Below are 16,105 nucleotides of genomic sequence, written 5' to 3' on the forward strand. Positions count from 1 at the left end.
TGCCTGGGGTTTCATTGCGCAACTCGTATGTGTGTCTTATGCTGAAGCTGTTTATTTTCTGGCCATGCAGGGGCTAAGGGGCCTACCAGGATTGGAAGGTCACATAGGCCTGCCTGGGTTCCCAGGCCCTGAAGGCCCTCCTGGAGCAAGAGGAATAAAGGTAGGAGAGAATACACTGTGAGTGTTTGTGATATCTTTTTGAAATAAATTATTCACACTTGCCAGGGCACAGCGTTACAGTTGCTGCCTCGCAGCGCTGGAGACTCGGGTTTGATCCCGTCTAAGGGTGCTGTCTGTACGCAGTTTGTACGTTCTCCCCGTGACCTGCATGGGTTTCCTCCGAGATCTTCGGTTTCCTCCCACACTCCAAAGACGTAGAGGTGTGTGGGTTAATTGGCTTGGTATAAACGTAAATTGTCCCTAGTGGGTTGAGGATATTGTTAGTGTGCGGCGATCGCTGGTCGGTGTGGACTCGGTGGGCCGAAGGGCCTGTTTCCGCGCTGTATCTCTAAACTAAACTAAACTACACTGCTGAGCTGTGTTCTCGTGTGTTTGCCTCTCTTCCTGCACTGGCTCCAAACGTCCTGGCAGCTCTGCGAGGCTTTGTGTCAGCATGCAGAGGTTGGGTTCCATGTGTCACAGTCTCCTGGACTAGCCCGGAGCCTTTTCAGCATCCTCTACCTGAGTACGTCACTGTACAATGACCAGGAGGATATTCCCCTTCAAAGATACGGAACCAGTTGGATTATTCTGACTAGTCAATTAACGTGACACAGGAAAGGATGTGTTCATTAGTGTCCCTCCCACTGAGCAATTGAAAAACAACCAACTCTGAAGCTAAAGGCTTATAGTTTTATAGAAACATAGAAACATAGAAAATAGGTGCAGGAGGAGGCCATTTGGCCCCTCGAGCCAGCACCGCCATTCATTGTGATCATGGCTGATCATCCACAATCAGTAACCCGTGCCTGCCTTCTCCCCATATCCCTTGATTCCGCTAGCCCCTAGAGCTCTATCTAACTCTCTTTTAAATTCATCCAGTGAATTGGCCTCCACTGCCCTCTGTGGCAGAGAATTCCACAAATTCACAACTCTCTGGGTGAAAAAGTTCCTTCTCACCTCAGTTTTAAATGGCCTCCCCTTTATTCTAAGACTGTGGCCCCTGGTTCTGGACTCCCTCAACATTGGGAACATTTTTCCTGCATCTAGCTTGTCCAGTCCTGTTATAATTTTATACTTCTCTATAAGATCCCCTCTCATCCTTCTAAACTCCAGTGAATACAAACCCAGTCTTTCCAATCTTTCCTTATATGACAGTCCCGCCATACCGGGGATTAAAGCTTTGAAGAAAGCAAGTGAATGAAAGGTTTTAACTAAAGCAGAAGTGCGAGAGGAATTTAACGGGTCATGCAGCAACTCTGGAGAGAATGTAGAGATGACGTCTCGGATCGGGGTCCTTCAGTGGTCTTTGAAGAGTCCAGGCCATGAGGATGTTTCTTCAATTGAGAACTTCAAGTCTTCGGGCATGATCTCAGGACGAAGGTTGACTGCAAAGGATGGAAATGTGAAAGAATGTCTTCTTTTCCACAAAGTCACAGTGGTATGCAGTGTGATCCTGCTTTGCTGCCATTGGTGACTTCCCTGACCATCAGGGGCGATCACGGTGGCACAGCGGTAGAGTTGCTGCCTTACAGCGAATGCAGCGCCGGAGACCCGGGTTCCATCCCGACTACGGGTGCTGTCTGTACGGAGTTTGTACGTTCTCCCCGTGAACTGCGTGGGTTTTCTCCGAGATCTTCGGTTTCCTCCCACTCTCCAAAGACATGCAGGTTTGTAGGTTAATTGGCTGGGCAAATGTAAAAATTGTCCCTGGTGGGTGTAGGATAGTGTTAATGTGCGGGGATCGCTGGTCGGCGCGGACCTGGTGGGCCGAAGGGCCTGTTTCCGCGCTGTATCTCTAAACATCCACACAAAGCTGATAACAAAGGGGATTGATGGGCCACAGGGGTAAGGTAGGAACATTATTGAATGGGGAAAGCAAGCAGGGCATATTTTTCCTGCTTTTTCTTATGTTTTATATTAAACTGTTGGACTTGGAAAGAGCACTCATTTTCTTTTCTTTCTTCTTAGGGTGACACCGGACCACATGGGTTCCAAGGCCCGAAAGGAATCCGAGTAAGTGACAGAGGACTGTATGTGGGCGCTACGGGTCTAAGCATGCTGGCGTAGGAATTGTCAGGGTTCAGATGAATGGGAGGAGGATGGAGAACGTGTGCAGTATCACCAGCCATCCTTGACAGTACTGACAGCCTTCTAACGGACCGTGGCAGCACAGTCACACTGCTGATAGAGTTAGGCTCAGGAGACCAGGGCTCGATCCTGACCCTGCTGTCTGTGTGGAGTCCACATGTTCTTCCTATGACCACCTGGGTTGCCACCGCGTGCTCCCGTTTCCTCCCACCTTCCAAAGACGTGTGGGTTTGCAGGTTCATTGGCCTCTGTGAATCGCCCCTCATGTGTAGGGAGTGACCATGAAAGTGTTCTGACACAGAAGTAGAGTGAACCGCTAATCCATGGTTAGTGTGAACCTCATGTGCAGGGAATGGACATGAAAGTGTTCTGACACAGACGTAGAGTGAACCGTTAATCAATGGTTAGCGTGAACCTCGTGTCAGGGGAGGCGGGGAGAAGGCAGGAGAATGGGGTTGAGCGGGAGAGTTGGATCAGCCATGACTGAATGGCAGAGTATACTTGATGGGCCGAATGGCCTCATTCTGCCTCTATCAGTTATGAACACGGACTTAGTGGGCCGAAGGGCCTGATCATACGATGTATCTTACAATCAATTCAATGAATGAACCACACTATGCAGATGGATTGGGTGCTCCCAGCTAGTCCCAGTGTGGTTCCAGCAGCAGATTGTTAAGGAGGCACTGACAAACATTGTTCATGTTGACCTTGTCTTTGCTTCGTGTTTGACAGGGCCCTCCTGGGATTCCTGGCTTTCCCGGCACTCCCGGCGTTCCAGTAAGTATGCACCACTTCACAAACCTTGGCCTTGGCCAGACGCCTCCCAACCTCAGACATGGTTTTTTCCCAATTATTATAAAATGAAAGTCTTTTTTTTTTTGCGAAGTTAACATCTGGCCATCCGGGTTTTACGACGGAAACAGTCAGTAAATTGAACATTGACTTAATCATAAAAGCTGGAGTAACTCAGCGGGACAGACAGCATCTCTGGAGTGATTTAGAGCCCCACCGCAGGAGGGTGAACTTACCACCGGAGCCTGTGATCCCTTGCCTGGGATCGATGCTCCAACCGCGACCTGCAGACTTCACCATTGAGGAGCTCGCAGTCTCCGGTTGAGAGTGATGTCGGGAAGATCCAGCCGCAGAAGGCATTCGACCAGCCACGACCCGATTCCCCCCCCCCCGGATGCAGGAGCTTTGCCCCTAGGGCCCAAACGCCGCTGGCTACGGGAGCCTAGATCATCCCGTCAACAGAAGGCTCGAGGCCCCCGACCGCGGGTGAACAAAGAAGGGAAGAGATTGGACTTTTCGCCTTCCATCACAGTGAGGAATGTGGAGGATGTTGCAAAACATACTTGGCTAAAAGAAACATAGAAACATAGGAAGTAGGTGCAGGGGGAGGCCATTCGTCCCTTCGAGTCAGCACTGCCATTCATTGTGATCATGGCAGATCATCCAAAATCAGTAACCCGTGTCTGTCTTCTCCCCATATCCCTTGATTCCACTAGCCCCAAGAGCTCTATCTAACTCTCTCTTAAATCCATCCAGTGAATTGGCCTCCACTGCCCTCTGTGGCAGAGAATTCCACAAATTCATAACTCTCTGGGTGAAAAAGTTCCTTCTCACCTCAGTATTAAATGGCCTCCCCTTTATTCTAAGACTGTGGCCCCTGATTCTGGACTCCCCCAACATTGGGAACATTTTTCCTGTATCTAGCTTGTCCAGTCCTTTTATAATTTTATATGTTTCTATAAGATCCCCTCTCATCCTTCTGAACTCCAGTGAATACAAGCCGTCTTTTCAATCTTTCCTCATATGACAGTCCCGCCATCCCAGGGATCAATCTCGTGAACCTACGCTGCACTGCCTCAATTAAAAGGATGTCCTTCCTCAAATTAGGAGACCAAAACTGTACACAATACTCCAGATGTGGTCCTACCAGGGCCCTATACAACTGCAGAAGAACCTCTTTACTCTTATACTGAAATCCTCTCGTAAAGGCCAACATGCCATTAGCTTTCTTCACTGCCTGCTGTACCTGCACGCCAACTTTCAGTGACTGGTGTACAAGGACACCCAGATCTCGCTGCATTTCCCCCTTACCTAACCTGACACCATTGAGATAATAATCTGCCACCTTGTTTTTTGCCACCAAAGTGGATAACCTCACATTTATCTATATTATACTGCATCTGCCACGCATCTGCCCACTCACTCAACCTGTCCAGGTCACCCTGCAACCTCCTGAGATCCTCTTCGCAGTTCACACTGCCATCCAGCTTTGTGGCATCTGCAAACTTGCTTGTGTTGCTTCTAATTCCCTTTTCCAAATCATTAATATATATGGTAAACAGTTGCGGCCCCAACACCGAGCCTTGCGGCACTCCACTCGCCACTGCCTGCCATTCTGAAAAGGACCCGTTTACTCCTACTCTTTGCTTCCTGTCTGCCAACCAATTTTCTATCCATGTCAACATCCAATATCATGTGCTCTAATTTTAGTCACCAATCTCCCGTGTGGGACCTTATCAAAGGCTTTCTGAAAGTCTAGATACACTACATCCACTGGCTCCCCTTCATCCATTTTACTTGTCACATCCTCAAAAAATTCCAGAAGATTAGTCAAGCATGATTTCCCTTTCATAAATCCATTCTGACTTGGACTTATCCTTTTACTGCTATCCAAATGCACCGTTATTACCTCTTTAATAATTGACTCCAGCATCTTCCCCACCACTGAAGTCCGAACACCACCTGAGTTAGATAGAGCAGGCATTGGTTATTGATTGTGGACGATCAGCCATGATCACAATGAATGGCGGTGCTGGCTCGAAGGCGGAATGGCCTCCTGCACCTATTTTCTATGTTTCTATGTAAGTCAGGCTAACTGGTCTGTAATTCCCCGTTTTCTCTCTCACTCCTTTCCTGAAAAGTGGGATAACATTAGCTATCCTCCGATCCACAGGGACTGATCCTGTAGTGTGATAAAGTGTGATTATGATTATGATTCCCTCTGGGACCTTGGCCCTCCGTCTGGTTGCCTCCACCGCTTCAACTGAATGCATCAGTCACTCGCTCGGCGACTGCCCTGCTGTGATGGACACAAATAGCTAGAGTAACTCAGCGGGACGGGCAGCATCTCTGGATAGAAGGAATGGGTGACCCTTTGGGTTGAGACCCTTCTTCAGAATGAGAGTCCGGGGAGAGGGAGACACAGAGACAAGGAAGTGTGTGGTGTGAGAACAAGATATCAAAGGGGATGGGGGTCACGGAAATGTAGAATAGATCATTGTTCAAGTCAAGTCAAGTCAAGTTTATTTGTCACATGCACATACACGATGTGCAGTGAAATGAAAGTGGCAATGCCTGCGGATTGTGCACAAAAAAGAATTACAGTTACAGCATATAAATACAGTTAATACAGAGAAGACTAAATTTACTCTCTGGAGTTATAAAGGTTAACAGTCCTGATGGCCTGTGGGAAGAAACTCCGTCTCATCCTCTCTGTTTTCACAGCGTGACAGCGGTGGCGTTTGCCTGACCGTAGCAGCTGGAACAGTCCGTTACTGGGGTGGCGGGGGTCCCTCATGATCTTGCTTGCTCTGGATCTGCACCTCCTGATGTATAGGTCCTGCAGGGGGGCGAGTGTAGTTCCCATAGTGAGTTCAGCCGAACGCACTACTCTCTGCAGGGCCATCCTGTCCTGGGCAGAGCTGTTCCCAAACCAGACTGTAATGTTGCCGGACCGGATGCTCTCTACAGCCCCAGAGTGGAAGCATTGAAGGATCCTCAGAGACACTCTGAATTTCCTCAGCTGCCTAAGGTGGTAAAGGAGCTGCTTTGCCTTACTCACCAGTGCGGCAATGTGTGTTGTCCATGTCAGGTCCTCTGTGATGTGGACCCCAAGTATTTAAAGCTGCTCACCCTATCCACAGTACTCCCATTTATCTCCAGTGGCGTGTACGTCCTCGGATGTTGAGCCCTTCTAAAGTCCACAATCAGCTCCTTAGTTTTTTGACATTCAAGAGGAGGCAGCTGCCCTGACACCAGAGTGCCAGATCAGCCACCTCCTCCCAGTAGGCCTTCTCATCTTTATCGGAGATCAGGCCCACCACCACAGTGTCATCAGCAAACTTGATGATGGAGTTGGAGCTGAACCTGGCCACACAGTCATGTGTGTACAGGGAGTACAGTTGGGGGCTAAGGACGCAACCCTGGGGGGATCCTGTGTTCAGGGTGAGGGGGTTAGATGTATGTCTCCCCATCATGACCACTTGGGGCCTAGCGGTGAGAAAGTCCAGGACCCAGGCACACAGGGGAGTGTTAAGCCCCAGTTTCAGCAGCTTCTCAACAAGTCTGGTGGGGACTATTGTATTGAAAGCTGAACTAAACTCAATGAACAGCATCCTCACATAACCCCCTTCTGGCTGTCAAGATGAGAGAGAACGGTGTGCAGAACCTGGGAGACCGTATCATCCGTGGATCTGTTCGGACGGTATACAGAACTGCAGCGGGTCCATGTTGCGAGGAAGGAGGGGGATGGTTGATAGCGAAGCACACAGAGATTAGCTGGGGGAAGGTGATAGCGAAGCACACAGAGATAAAATTTAATCAGAAGGACAGTCAGACTGGTCGAAGAACTAGGACGGGTAGGGATGGAAAGAGAGGGAAAGCAAGGATTACTTGAAGTTAGAGAAGTCAATATTCATTCTGCTGGGGTATAAGCTGCCCAAGCAAAATGTAAGGTGGTGTTTCACCAATTTGCGCTGGGCCTCACTTTGACAATGGAGGAGGTCAGTGTGGGAATGGGAAGGGGTTTAAAAGTGTTTAGGAAACGGGAGATCAGGTAGGTTTAGGCGGACTGAACAGGGATTTCCAGCTGGCCTATGGATGGCTTCCATTTTGAGGGGTGGCTCTGCCCATCCTGGCTGACGTCAGTATTCCAGCGGGTAATTCCGTATGTGCGATATGTGCCCACACATGCATGCCTAGTACATGGTCTTAATTCAAATTGTACAGCACAGAAACAGGCCCTTCAGCCCACCATGCCCAAGCAACCTATCAAATACCCATCCACATCAGCCCCATTCACCAACACTTGGTCCATCGCCTTCCATCCCCTTGGTAATTCAGGTCTGTGCAGATGCTTCTTAAATGCTGTGAGTGTATGCTCTGAGATCCTGAGAGCGATGCCGTCTGGAGCTACACTCCTGGTAGGGTCACCCATGGCGGTAAGGTCGAGGGGGAGGTCCCTGACAAAGAGCAATCCAACCAAGACCTCAACGGTGGAACAGGCGGAGGGAGGATGATGGCCGACTTTAGTGGAGCGTCACAACGGCTGGGAAGGCGGATGGATGAAGGCTGCAGCAGAAAAGGGTACCCGGTCGTCTTGCACTTCGTGCCACTGGATCCTGACCCAGATCTGTCAAGGACCGTGTGGTGGCTGTCTGTGCACCAGTCTCCCCACGTTAAACAAAGTCACGCACAGGCGTCCTCACGACCCTATGGAGAGGACAGTCATGCTCGCTTCCAGTGACCGCCGATGATGATGGTCTTCCTGCATGCTGTAAAAAATACACAGGTGGTTCCACTGCTTTCTGTCAATCAACAATAAATACCTATATTGAACAAAAATGATAAGAGATGGGAAATGTTTTTTCGTTCATGTCATTTATTTGACTTTGATCCTATTTTCTCTTTCCAGGGGTTGCCAGGGCACGATGGCCACATCGGCCCACCAGGTATACCCGGCTGTAACGGAACCAAGGTGAGTCCATCGTCACTTTTATTACCATTCGTACGCCTATTTTCCAACATGGTAACACACTTCTTTCTCTCACACAGGGAGATCGAGGCTATACTGGAGGATCTGGCCATCCCGGATCAGCCGGCGCTCCGGTAAGGAAACAGACCAGGAGTGACGCCACTATAACTAGCCGCACATGGGCTCAGCAATGCCTCTGCCTGTTCAGTGGTTCTGGCCACAATGCTGTCTGCCCTGATGTACAGAGTATTGACCAAATGTTGGCCAAAGAGCAGAGCAGTGGCACATCTGGTAGAGCTGCTGCCTCACAGCACCAGAGGCCCGGTTTGAACCTGACCTTAGGTGCTGTTTATGTGGACTTTACCCATTCCCACTGTGACCACATGGGTTTCCTCCCGCCTCCAAAGATGTATGAGTTTGAGGTTCATTGACCCCTTTGTGTGGAAGGGATGGATGACAGAGTGAAATAAAATAGAAACAGTGTGAATGGGTGACCAATGATCAGCGTGGACTCTGTGGGCTGAAGAACCTGTTTCCTTGTTCTATCTCTAAACTAAACAAATAATGAGCATTAGTTCTGTCCTTCAGAGTACCATAGGGCAGTGATTCTGTGAGGTTTATGAAACTGAGCTCCAGTTTTCCAGACCATTTATTGCCTCAACTTTTAGTTGCGTCTTCACTTCTCCTCAGATGCCTAAGGTTCTCAGATGCCTAAGGTTCTCTTCCCCACTTTTTAGTATTAGCTTCTGCCAGGGAATGGATCCATGCTACCAAATGCTCAGACTGGCGACTCTGTATAATGAATCCATGTACGACTGCGATACACCTGTACTGTATCTGAGTAGCTAATCTAAGATAGACAAAAAAGCTGGAGTAACTCAGCGGGACAGGCAGTATCTCTGGAGAGAAGGAATTGGTGACGTTTCGGGTTGAGACCCTTCTTCAGACCCGAAGGAATGGGTGACCTTTGTCTTGCAGTTTGTCACCAGCAGAAGTAGCGGACCTGCTAAGTGTAAAAATAGTCAGCTGGTCAGGCAGCCTCTGTGGAGGGAGGAGCAAAGTTCAATTTTTAAGTTGATGACCTTTCATGAAGTCTGATTAAAGCTCATTGGCTTGAACATTTCATCTGTTTCCCTCATTTCTTTAAATTTTCTTCAACTTTATTGTGTGTTAGAAGATTTCTGAATTCCATATATTTTCCTCTCCAAAATGTACTTCCTCACTCTCTGATTAAAAGACTACTTGCAAACTCCAGCACCATTGCTGTCTGCATGGGAACAGGATTGAGACTGTCCTAGAATGTTATGGGTGATACTGAGACTACTTGTCTCTTGCTTGTGGTCTCTTTATTTGACTCTGCCCATAAAGGTAATGGGGGGCACAGTGGTAGAGATGTTGCCTTACAGTGCCAGGGACCTGGCCTAGATCCTGACTACGGGTGCTGTCTGTACGGAGATTGTGCGTTCTCCCCGTGATCTGCCTGGGTTTTCCCGGGGTACTCCGCTTCCCTCCCACACTCCAAAGACGTACAGGTTTGAGGGTGAGTTGGCTTCAGTAAGAATTGTAAATTGTCCCTAGTTTGTAGGATAGTGTTAACGTGGTCGGCATGCACTTGGTGGGCCGAAGAGCTTGTTTCCAAGCTGTATCTCTAAACTGAAGTAAATGACACTGGTAACGTTGTACAGTGAATGATTGCAAGGACCAGGCATTATCCCAATCCTTTTGTCCGGCATTGTCCCATCGCAATGTCTTAACTAGAGATTGGGGGAATAAGGAGCAGTCAGAGTCGCTACCCAATGCCCCGGAGGAGATTGTGTATGTGTGGGTTACGATGAGGATAATGAAGCTTGCAAATGAAATCTTCCAGGGTGTCATTCATACTCTCAGTTCATGACACAGTCAAGAACTCACGAGAGAGACATTGGAGGGGATGAGACTGAACGACTCGGCAAAGGAGGGAATGTGTGCAGCAGAACAAGGCCAAACACAGCCGAGAGAGAGAGCTTGATAAAGGCATAATGTCTGCAGTTGTTAGCTATAATTGTCACTACTTTGGGCGGTCACGGTGGTGCAGCGGTAGAGTTGCTGCCTTACATCGAATGCAGCGCCAGAGACCCGGGTTCCATCCCGACTACGGGTGCAGTCTGTACGGAGTTAGTACTATCTCCCCGTGACCTGCGTGGGTTTTCTCCGAGATCTTCGGTTTCCTCCCACACTCCAAAGACGTATAGGTTTGTGGGTTAATTGGCTTGGTAAATATAAAAATTGTCCCTAGTGGGTGTCATATACTGTTAATGTGCGGGGATCGCTGGTCGGCGCGGACCTGGTGGGCCGAAAGGGCCTGTTTCCACGCTGTATCTCTAAATTAAATTAATAAGTAAACGACGCCATCTTGACAGTATGTTTCTGGAGCAACTGCGGAGAGATTTGATCTACTGGTTGCACGCACCTCTCCACTCTGTGAACATACTTTTATTTTTATTTTTCAGGGTTCTCCTGGGCATCCAGGGATCAAGGTAAGGCTGAAACTTTCACGCCGTCCGTCCCTGTAGTTTGTGCATTTGGATTGTAATTCACCTTTACCTCTTTATTTCCTTCCACGTTAGGGTGACCCAGGTGAGGTGGTATCATCACTGTATTCGACTCAGAAAGGAGATCTAGGACCGCCCGGTCTTCCAGGGTTACCGGCAAGTATCAAAGCACCTCACTTCATTAGAAAAATATCCAACACTGATTGGTACTGTGTGTGTGTATGTGGATTTGCGTGTCGGTGTATGTGTATACATGCGTGTGTATGTGTGTTTGTATATACGTGCGCATGTGTAAGCACATGTTTAGTGCGCATATCCATGTGATTCAAACTATTGAGTAGATTGGGCAAAGATTCTTTACTCGTTCAGGCCAAAAATATTAAGGATTGATTTCATGTTGAGGTAAACACATTAGTATTCACAGTGTGATTTGCAAGTCACAAGTTAATGGAGCAGAATTAGGCCATCGAGTCCACTGTGCCATTCAATCATGGTTGACCTCTGCCTCTTAATACCACACCGCACCTGGAGTACTGTGTGAAGTTTTGGTCTCCAAATTTGAGGAAGGATATTCTTGCTATTGAGGGCGTGCAGGGTAGGTTCACTAGGTTAATTCCCGGAATGGCGGGACTGTCGTATGTTGAAAGGCTGGAGCGATTGGGCTTGTATACACTGGAATTTAGAAAGATGAGGGGGGATCTTATTGAAACATATAAGATAATTAGGGGATTGGACACATTAGAGGCAGGAAACATGTTCCAAATGTTGGGGGAGTCCAGAACAAGGGGCCACAGTTTAAGAATAAGGGGTAGGCCATTTAGAACGGAGATGAGGAAGAACTTTTTCAGTCAGAGAGTGGTGAAGGTGTGGAATTCTCTGCCTCAGAAGGCAGTGGAGGCCAGTTCGTTGGATGCTTTCAAGAGAGAGCTGGATAGAGCTCTTAAGGATAGCGGAGTGAGGGGGTATGGGGAAAAGGCAGGAACCGGGTACTGATTGAGAATGATCAGCCATGATCGCATTGAATGGCGGTGCTGGCTCGAAGGGCTGAATGGCCTACTCCTGCACCTATTGTCTATTGTCTATTGTCTATTGTCTATTCTCCTTTCTAAAAGAGTGCCCTTTAATTCTGAGGCTGTGACCTCTGGTCCTAGACTCTCCCACTAGTGGAAACATCCTCTCCACATCCACTCTATCTATGCCTTTCATTATCCTGTAAGTTTCAATGAGGCCCCCCATCAACCTTCTAAACTCCAGCGAGTACAGGCCCAGTGCCGAAAAAGCTCATCATATGCTAACCCACTCATTCCTGGAATCATTCTTGTAAACCTCCTCTGGACCCTCTCCAGAGCCAGCAAGTCCTTCCTTAGATATGGCGCCCAACTTTGCTCACAATATTCCAAATGCGGCCTGACCAGCGCCTTATAGAGCCTCAGCATTACATCTCTGTTTTTGTATTCCAGTCCTCTTGATATAAATGCAAGCATTTAGTTTGCCTTCATGTGAATTTCATAGTCATTATGAAATGTTCTCAGCAAGATGCAATTCTCAACTGACACCAGAGCAACCAGTTAAACATTAAAACATCATCTGTAAAATCTATCATGTACCACTATTTGTCCCCTTCGTGCAGTCTGGTTTTCTGTGTAATATATATGCGATTGATGCCTTTAGACAACGCTGATCTCCATGTCCTATGTATTAATGGAACTGGTGCACAATATTCTGCACTTTGATTCTTCCCCTTTGCTCTATAGTACTTGAGTTTGACATGATTGTATTTCTATATAGTGTTATCTGATCTGTCAAGCGTGTTTTATTGTCATGTGTCCCAGATAGAACAATGAAATTCTTACTTGCAGCAGCACCACAGAATATGTAAACATAGTACACTCTAAATAATAATAATAATAATAGTCCATTGTAGTTTAGAGCGTATTTGAGGTTGTCGTGTTTAATAGTCTGATGGCTGTAGGGAAGAAGCTGTTCCTGAACCTGGACGTTACAGTTTTCAGGCTCCTGTACCTTCTTCCCGATGGCAGGGGTGAGATGAGTGTGTGGCCAGGGTGGTGTGGGTCTCTGATGATGCTGGCTGCCTTTTTGAGGCAGTGACTCTGATAAATCCCTTCGATGGTGGAGAGGTCGGAGCCGGTGATGGACTGGGCAGTGATCACAACTTTTTGCAGTCTTTGCCACTCCTGGGCGTTCAAGTTGCTGAACCAGGTCGTGATGCAACCAGTCAATGTGCTCTCCACTGTACACCTGTAGAAGTTCAAGAATAGTGTGCAAAACAAATGTTTTCACTATACCTCAGTACACGTGACAATAATAAATCTGAACCTAAATGGTGAAGTGGTCAACCTCTCATGTCAGGTCTGGCTCGGACTCCACAGGACACAAAATAATCTTGGAGGCATAGCTGAGTGGGAGTGTCGCCTCTCAGCTCCACCAACCCAAGTTTCATCACAGCCTCCAGTGTTGTCTCTGTGGAGTTTGCACATTCTCACTGTGGATGAGCACTTTGATCTTTTCCAGTCTCTGATTTCTTCTCACTTTGCAAAGACATGCAACTTGCCAGGTTAATTGGCTGCTGCAAATTGCCGTGAGTTTGTGGATGAGTGGCTGCTGATTCATGAAGCTGATGTAGCTATTGCATCAGTTTAGCAGGATGGGGAGTCAGTGACAGGAATGGCACAAAGTGGTCAACCTTCAAATCCTTTCATTCATCCCGTGGGACCATAACAAAGCCTCATCCCAAAGGTCCTATGTGCAAAACTATGCCTCAGAAATCCTGAGGCCTTCCAAACCTTCCCCCAGAACTTGGTGGGTGCTGGAGATGGATCCTTCAGTCCCAATGCACAGCCTCTGCCCATATGCAGATCTTTCCCATTGCCTTGGTCAAGGACATTAGCATCTTGCCTTCAATTCTATCTGCTCATTTCCTGTTTGGAGTTACTGCAATAACGTACAGTACAGTAGGTTGTGGTGTTCTGTAGCCACAGTGGTCAGTGTACAGCTTTCACTGTGTCACTGATATTGCCATAGGGTTGTTGCTGATCCACGTTGACTCCACTCGAGGTGAGGGTTGCCAACATTCTCACTCCCAAATAAGGGACAAAAGGTGACGTCACCGCCCCACGCCCCACGTGACCTCACCCAGCCAGCGGCCACGTGCTCCCACTCCACCAATGGCGACCGCCCGGGCCGGGAGGCGGGTTGCTACACAACATCCGTTAGCTGGCGCCCGGGCCTCTGGGCCTACAGTGTCCGGGCCTACAGTGTCCGGGCCTGCAGTGCCTCCCGGGCCTAATACGGGACAAGGTCGATCCCGTACGGGACAAACCAATTTAACCCAATATACGTGATGACATGACAAATACGGGACAGTTGGCAGCCCTACTTGAGGTACATCTATCCTATCCCATCAAAGCCTACCAAATTTAACTTGGGCCTCTTGACTTATAGACAGCTTTTCCCACTAAGTACCCTTGCAATCTGCATCTATCATCATGCACACTGTTTTCTCTGTTGTTCCCAGTCCTTGTGTCTCCCTTCTGTCCATCTCCAATGTTAGGGCATTGCTAAGCAAGAGGCATCTTCCACTGTGTCTGTCCTCTCAACCAACCAACCAATTCACGGTAGCGCAGCGGTAGAGTTGCTGCTTTACAGCGAATGCAGCGCCGGAGACTCAGGTTCGATCCTGACTACGGGTGCTGCACTGTAAGGAGTTTGTACGTTCTCCCCGTGACCTGCGTGGGTTTTCTCCGAGATCTTCGGTTTCCTCCCACACTCCAAAGACGTACAGGTATGTAGGTTAATTGGCTGGGTAAATGTAAAAAAAAATTAAAAATTGTCCCTAGTGGGTGTAGGATGGTGTTAATGTACGGGGATCGCTGGGCGGCACGGACTTGGTGGGCCAAAAAGGCCTGTTTCCGGCTGTATATATATGATATGATATGATATGATATGATAGTAAATCAGAGACAATTTTACACTGCATTAAATTAGTAGTAAGTCTAACTTTGATGACAATACTCATGAACTTGTTCAGTCTGTTGGATTGGTGTTTTAAATGGCAAGTGTAGTACATGTATATATATATATTTTTTTTCTTTACAAAGCTAACAAGACTTTGTCTTTCACAGGGTCCCCATGGTCCTTTAGGGCCACCAGGTCCAACAGGTCCACTTGGTTCAGCAGGTCAACTGGTATGTTGATGGCTTTCACTTCTCCAAACTTCATCCTTGGAACCAATATCATGGTGACAGCAGGAGATGTGGTGGAGTTGCACTCTTGGTTTTGGAATGTCAGCATTAAAAGAGCAGAAATCAAATCAATTGCACCTATTGGTAAACCTGTACTGTGGCTTCGTAAAATACATCAGACTGGAGTTTTAAGAACGGAGTGTTATTAGAATTCAAACAGATGAAAAGGTTGTGGAACAGTTGGGACCAAGTATTACGTTTTTGCGAGCTTAGGTTTAGTTGCTGCATATACTTCCCAAATTCCAGTGGTGAGAATGATTGAGTTATTCCCAGCTTGCTCGCCACCTCCATTTAAGTACAGGTGCTCCTCAACTTACGACGGGGTTACATTCCGAGAAAACCATCGGAAATCGAAAATATCGTAAGTCGAAATGCATTGAATACACCTGATCACGTGGCCGGGAGCGAGCAATGGCTCGCTACGCGTCCCTGCCGTTTGCAACATCGCAAGTTGAAGGCAGGGAGCATCTATAGACCTAGGAGCTGTTGGGAAAGACAAAAGAGGGACTCTGATCTGGCGACGAGGCAGTATGTCTTGTTACAATTGTGGGGTTTGCTCATTGCTGTTTTAAAATATCTGCTTCTGAGAACAGGTTTGGGACTGAATCATGTTGCAATCATTCATTGTCCACTTGCTCCGTCTATTCCAGGGTCATCCTGGTTCTCCTGGTCCAGCCGGACAGAAGGTAAGATGGTTGAAGGTAGCTTTCTCCTTTACACTGTCCTATCAGCACAGTTAGACTCACGTCTCCCTTCTTGTTCCTTTTCACCGTAGGGGAACATGGGTTTGAATTTCCAAGGGCCTAAAGGGGAGAAGGTAAGCTCAATTTTAATCTGCTCTCTTTCTCCATCATCAATTGTGACCTCCTGTCATTGGCAACAATACATTTGGTTCACAGTTGTTTGGATTTTAGTTCGCTGTTAAATCCAGTCTGTGTGTGATGGGTTAAGTATTAGGATGGCAACTTAGACTTGTGTTCTGTTTAATAATTTCATGTTGCTCTTTTCCAGGGTGACCTGGGGCTCCAAGGTCCACCTGGCCCCCCAGGACAGTTGGAACAGCTGAATTCCCCCGGGATAGACTTCCAGAAAGGAGAAAAGGTAACTAACTGGTCACTTGCCACACGGCAAGCTTCTACCATCAAAGTGTACAGATTAGTTTATTGTCACGTGTACCGAGGTACAGTGAAAAGCTTTTGTTTCATGCTAACCAGTCAGCGGAAAAACAATACATGATTACAATCGAGCCATTTACAGTGTACAGATGCATGGTAAGGGAATAACGTTCAGTGCAAGGT

At 47.7% G+C, this 16,105-nt stretch overlaps 1 protein-coding gene across 3 annotated transcripts in view; it reads left to right on the forward strand.

Moving 5' to 3' along the window:
* col4a5 (collagen, type IV, alpha 5 (Alport syndrome)) overlaps positions 1 to 16,105 on the forward strand; it is a 272,955-nt gene that overhangs the window by 104,405 nt on the left and 152,445 nt on the right. For all 3 annotated transcript variants that reach the window (XM_078412094.1, XM_078412097.1, XM_078412096.1), the window contains exons 4-14: positions 71 to 160; positions 2,131 to 2,175; positions 2,983 to 3,027; positions 7,955 to 8,017; positions 8,095 to 8,148; positions 10,504 to 10,530; positions 10,621 to 10,701; positions 14,688 to 14,750; positions 15,458 to 15,493; positions 15,583 to 15,624; positions 15,819 to 15,908. In XM_078412094.1, the coding sequence (XP_078268220.1) occupies positions 71 to 160; positions 2,131 to 2,175; positions 2,983 to 3,027; positions 7,955 to 8,017; positions 8,095 to 8,148; positions 10,504 to 10,530; positions 10,621 to 10,701; positions 14,688 to 14,750; positions 15,458 to 15,493; positions 15,583 to 15,624; positions 15,819 to 15,908 (636 nt within the window). The remainder of the gene's footprint in view (positions 1 to 70; positions 161 to 2,130; positions 2,176 to 2,982; positions 3,028 to 7,954; positions 8,018 to 8,094; positions 8,149 to 10,503; positions 10,531 to 10,620; positions 10,702 to 14,687; positions 14,751 to 15,457; positions 15,494 to 15,582; positions 15,625 to 15,818; positions 15,909 to 16,105) is intronic.

This window comes from Rhinoraja longicauda, chromosome 15 (assembly GCF_053455715.1).
Source record: "Rhinoraja longicauda isolate Sanriku21f chromosome 15, sRhiLon1.1, whole genome shotgun sequence".
NCBI lineage: Eukaryota > Metazoa > Chordata > Chondrichthyes > Rajiformes > Arhynchobatidae > Rhinoraja > Rhinoraja longicauda.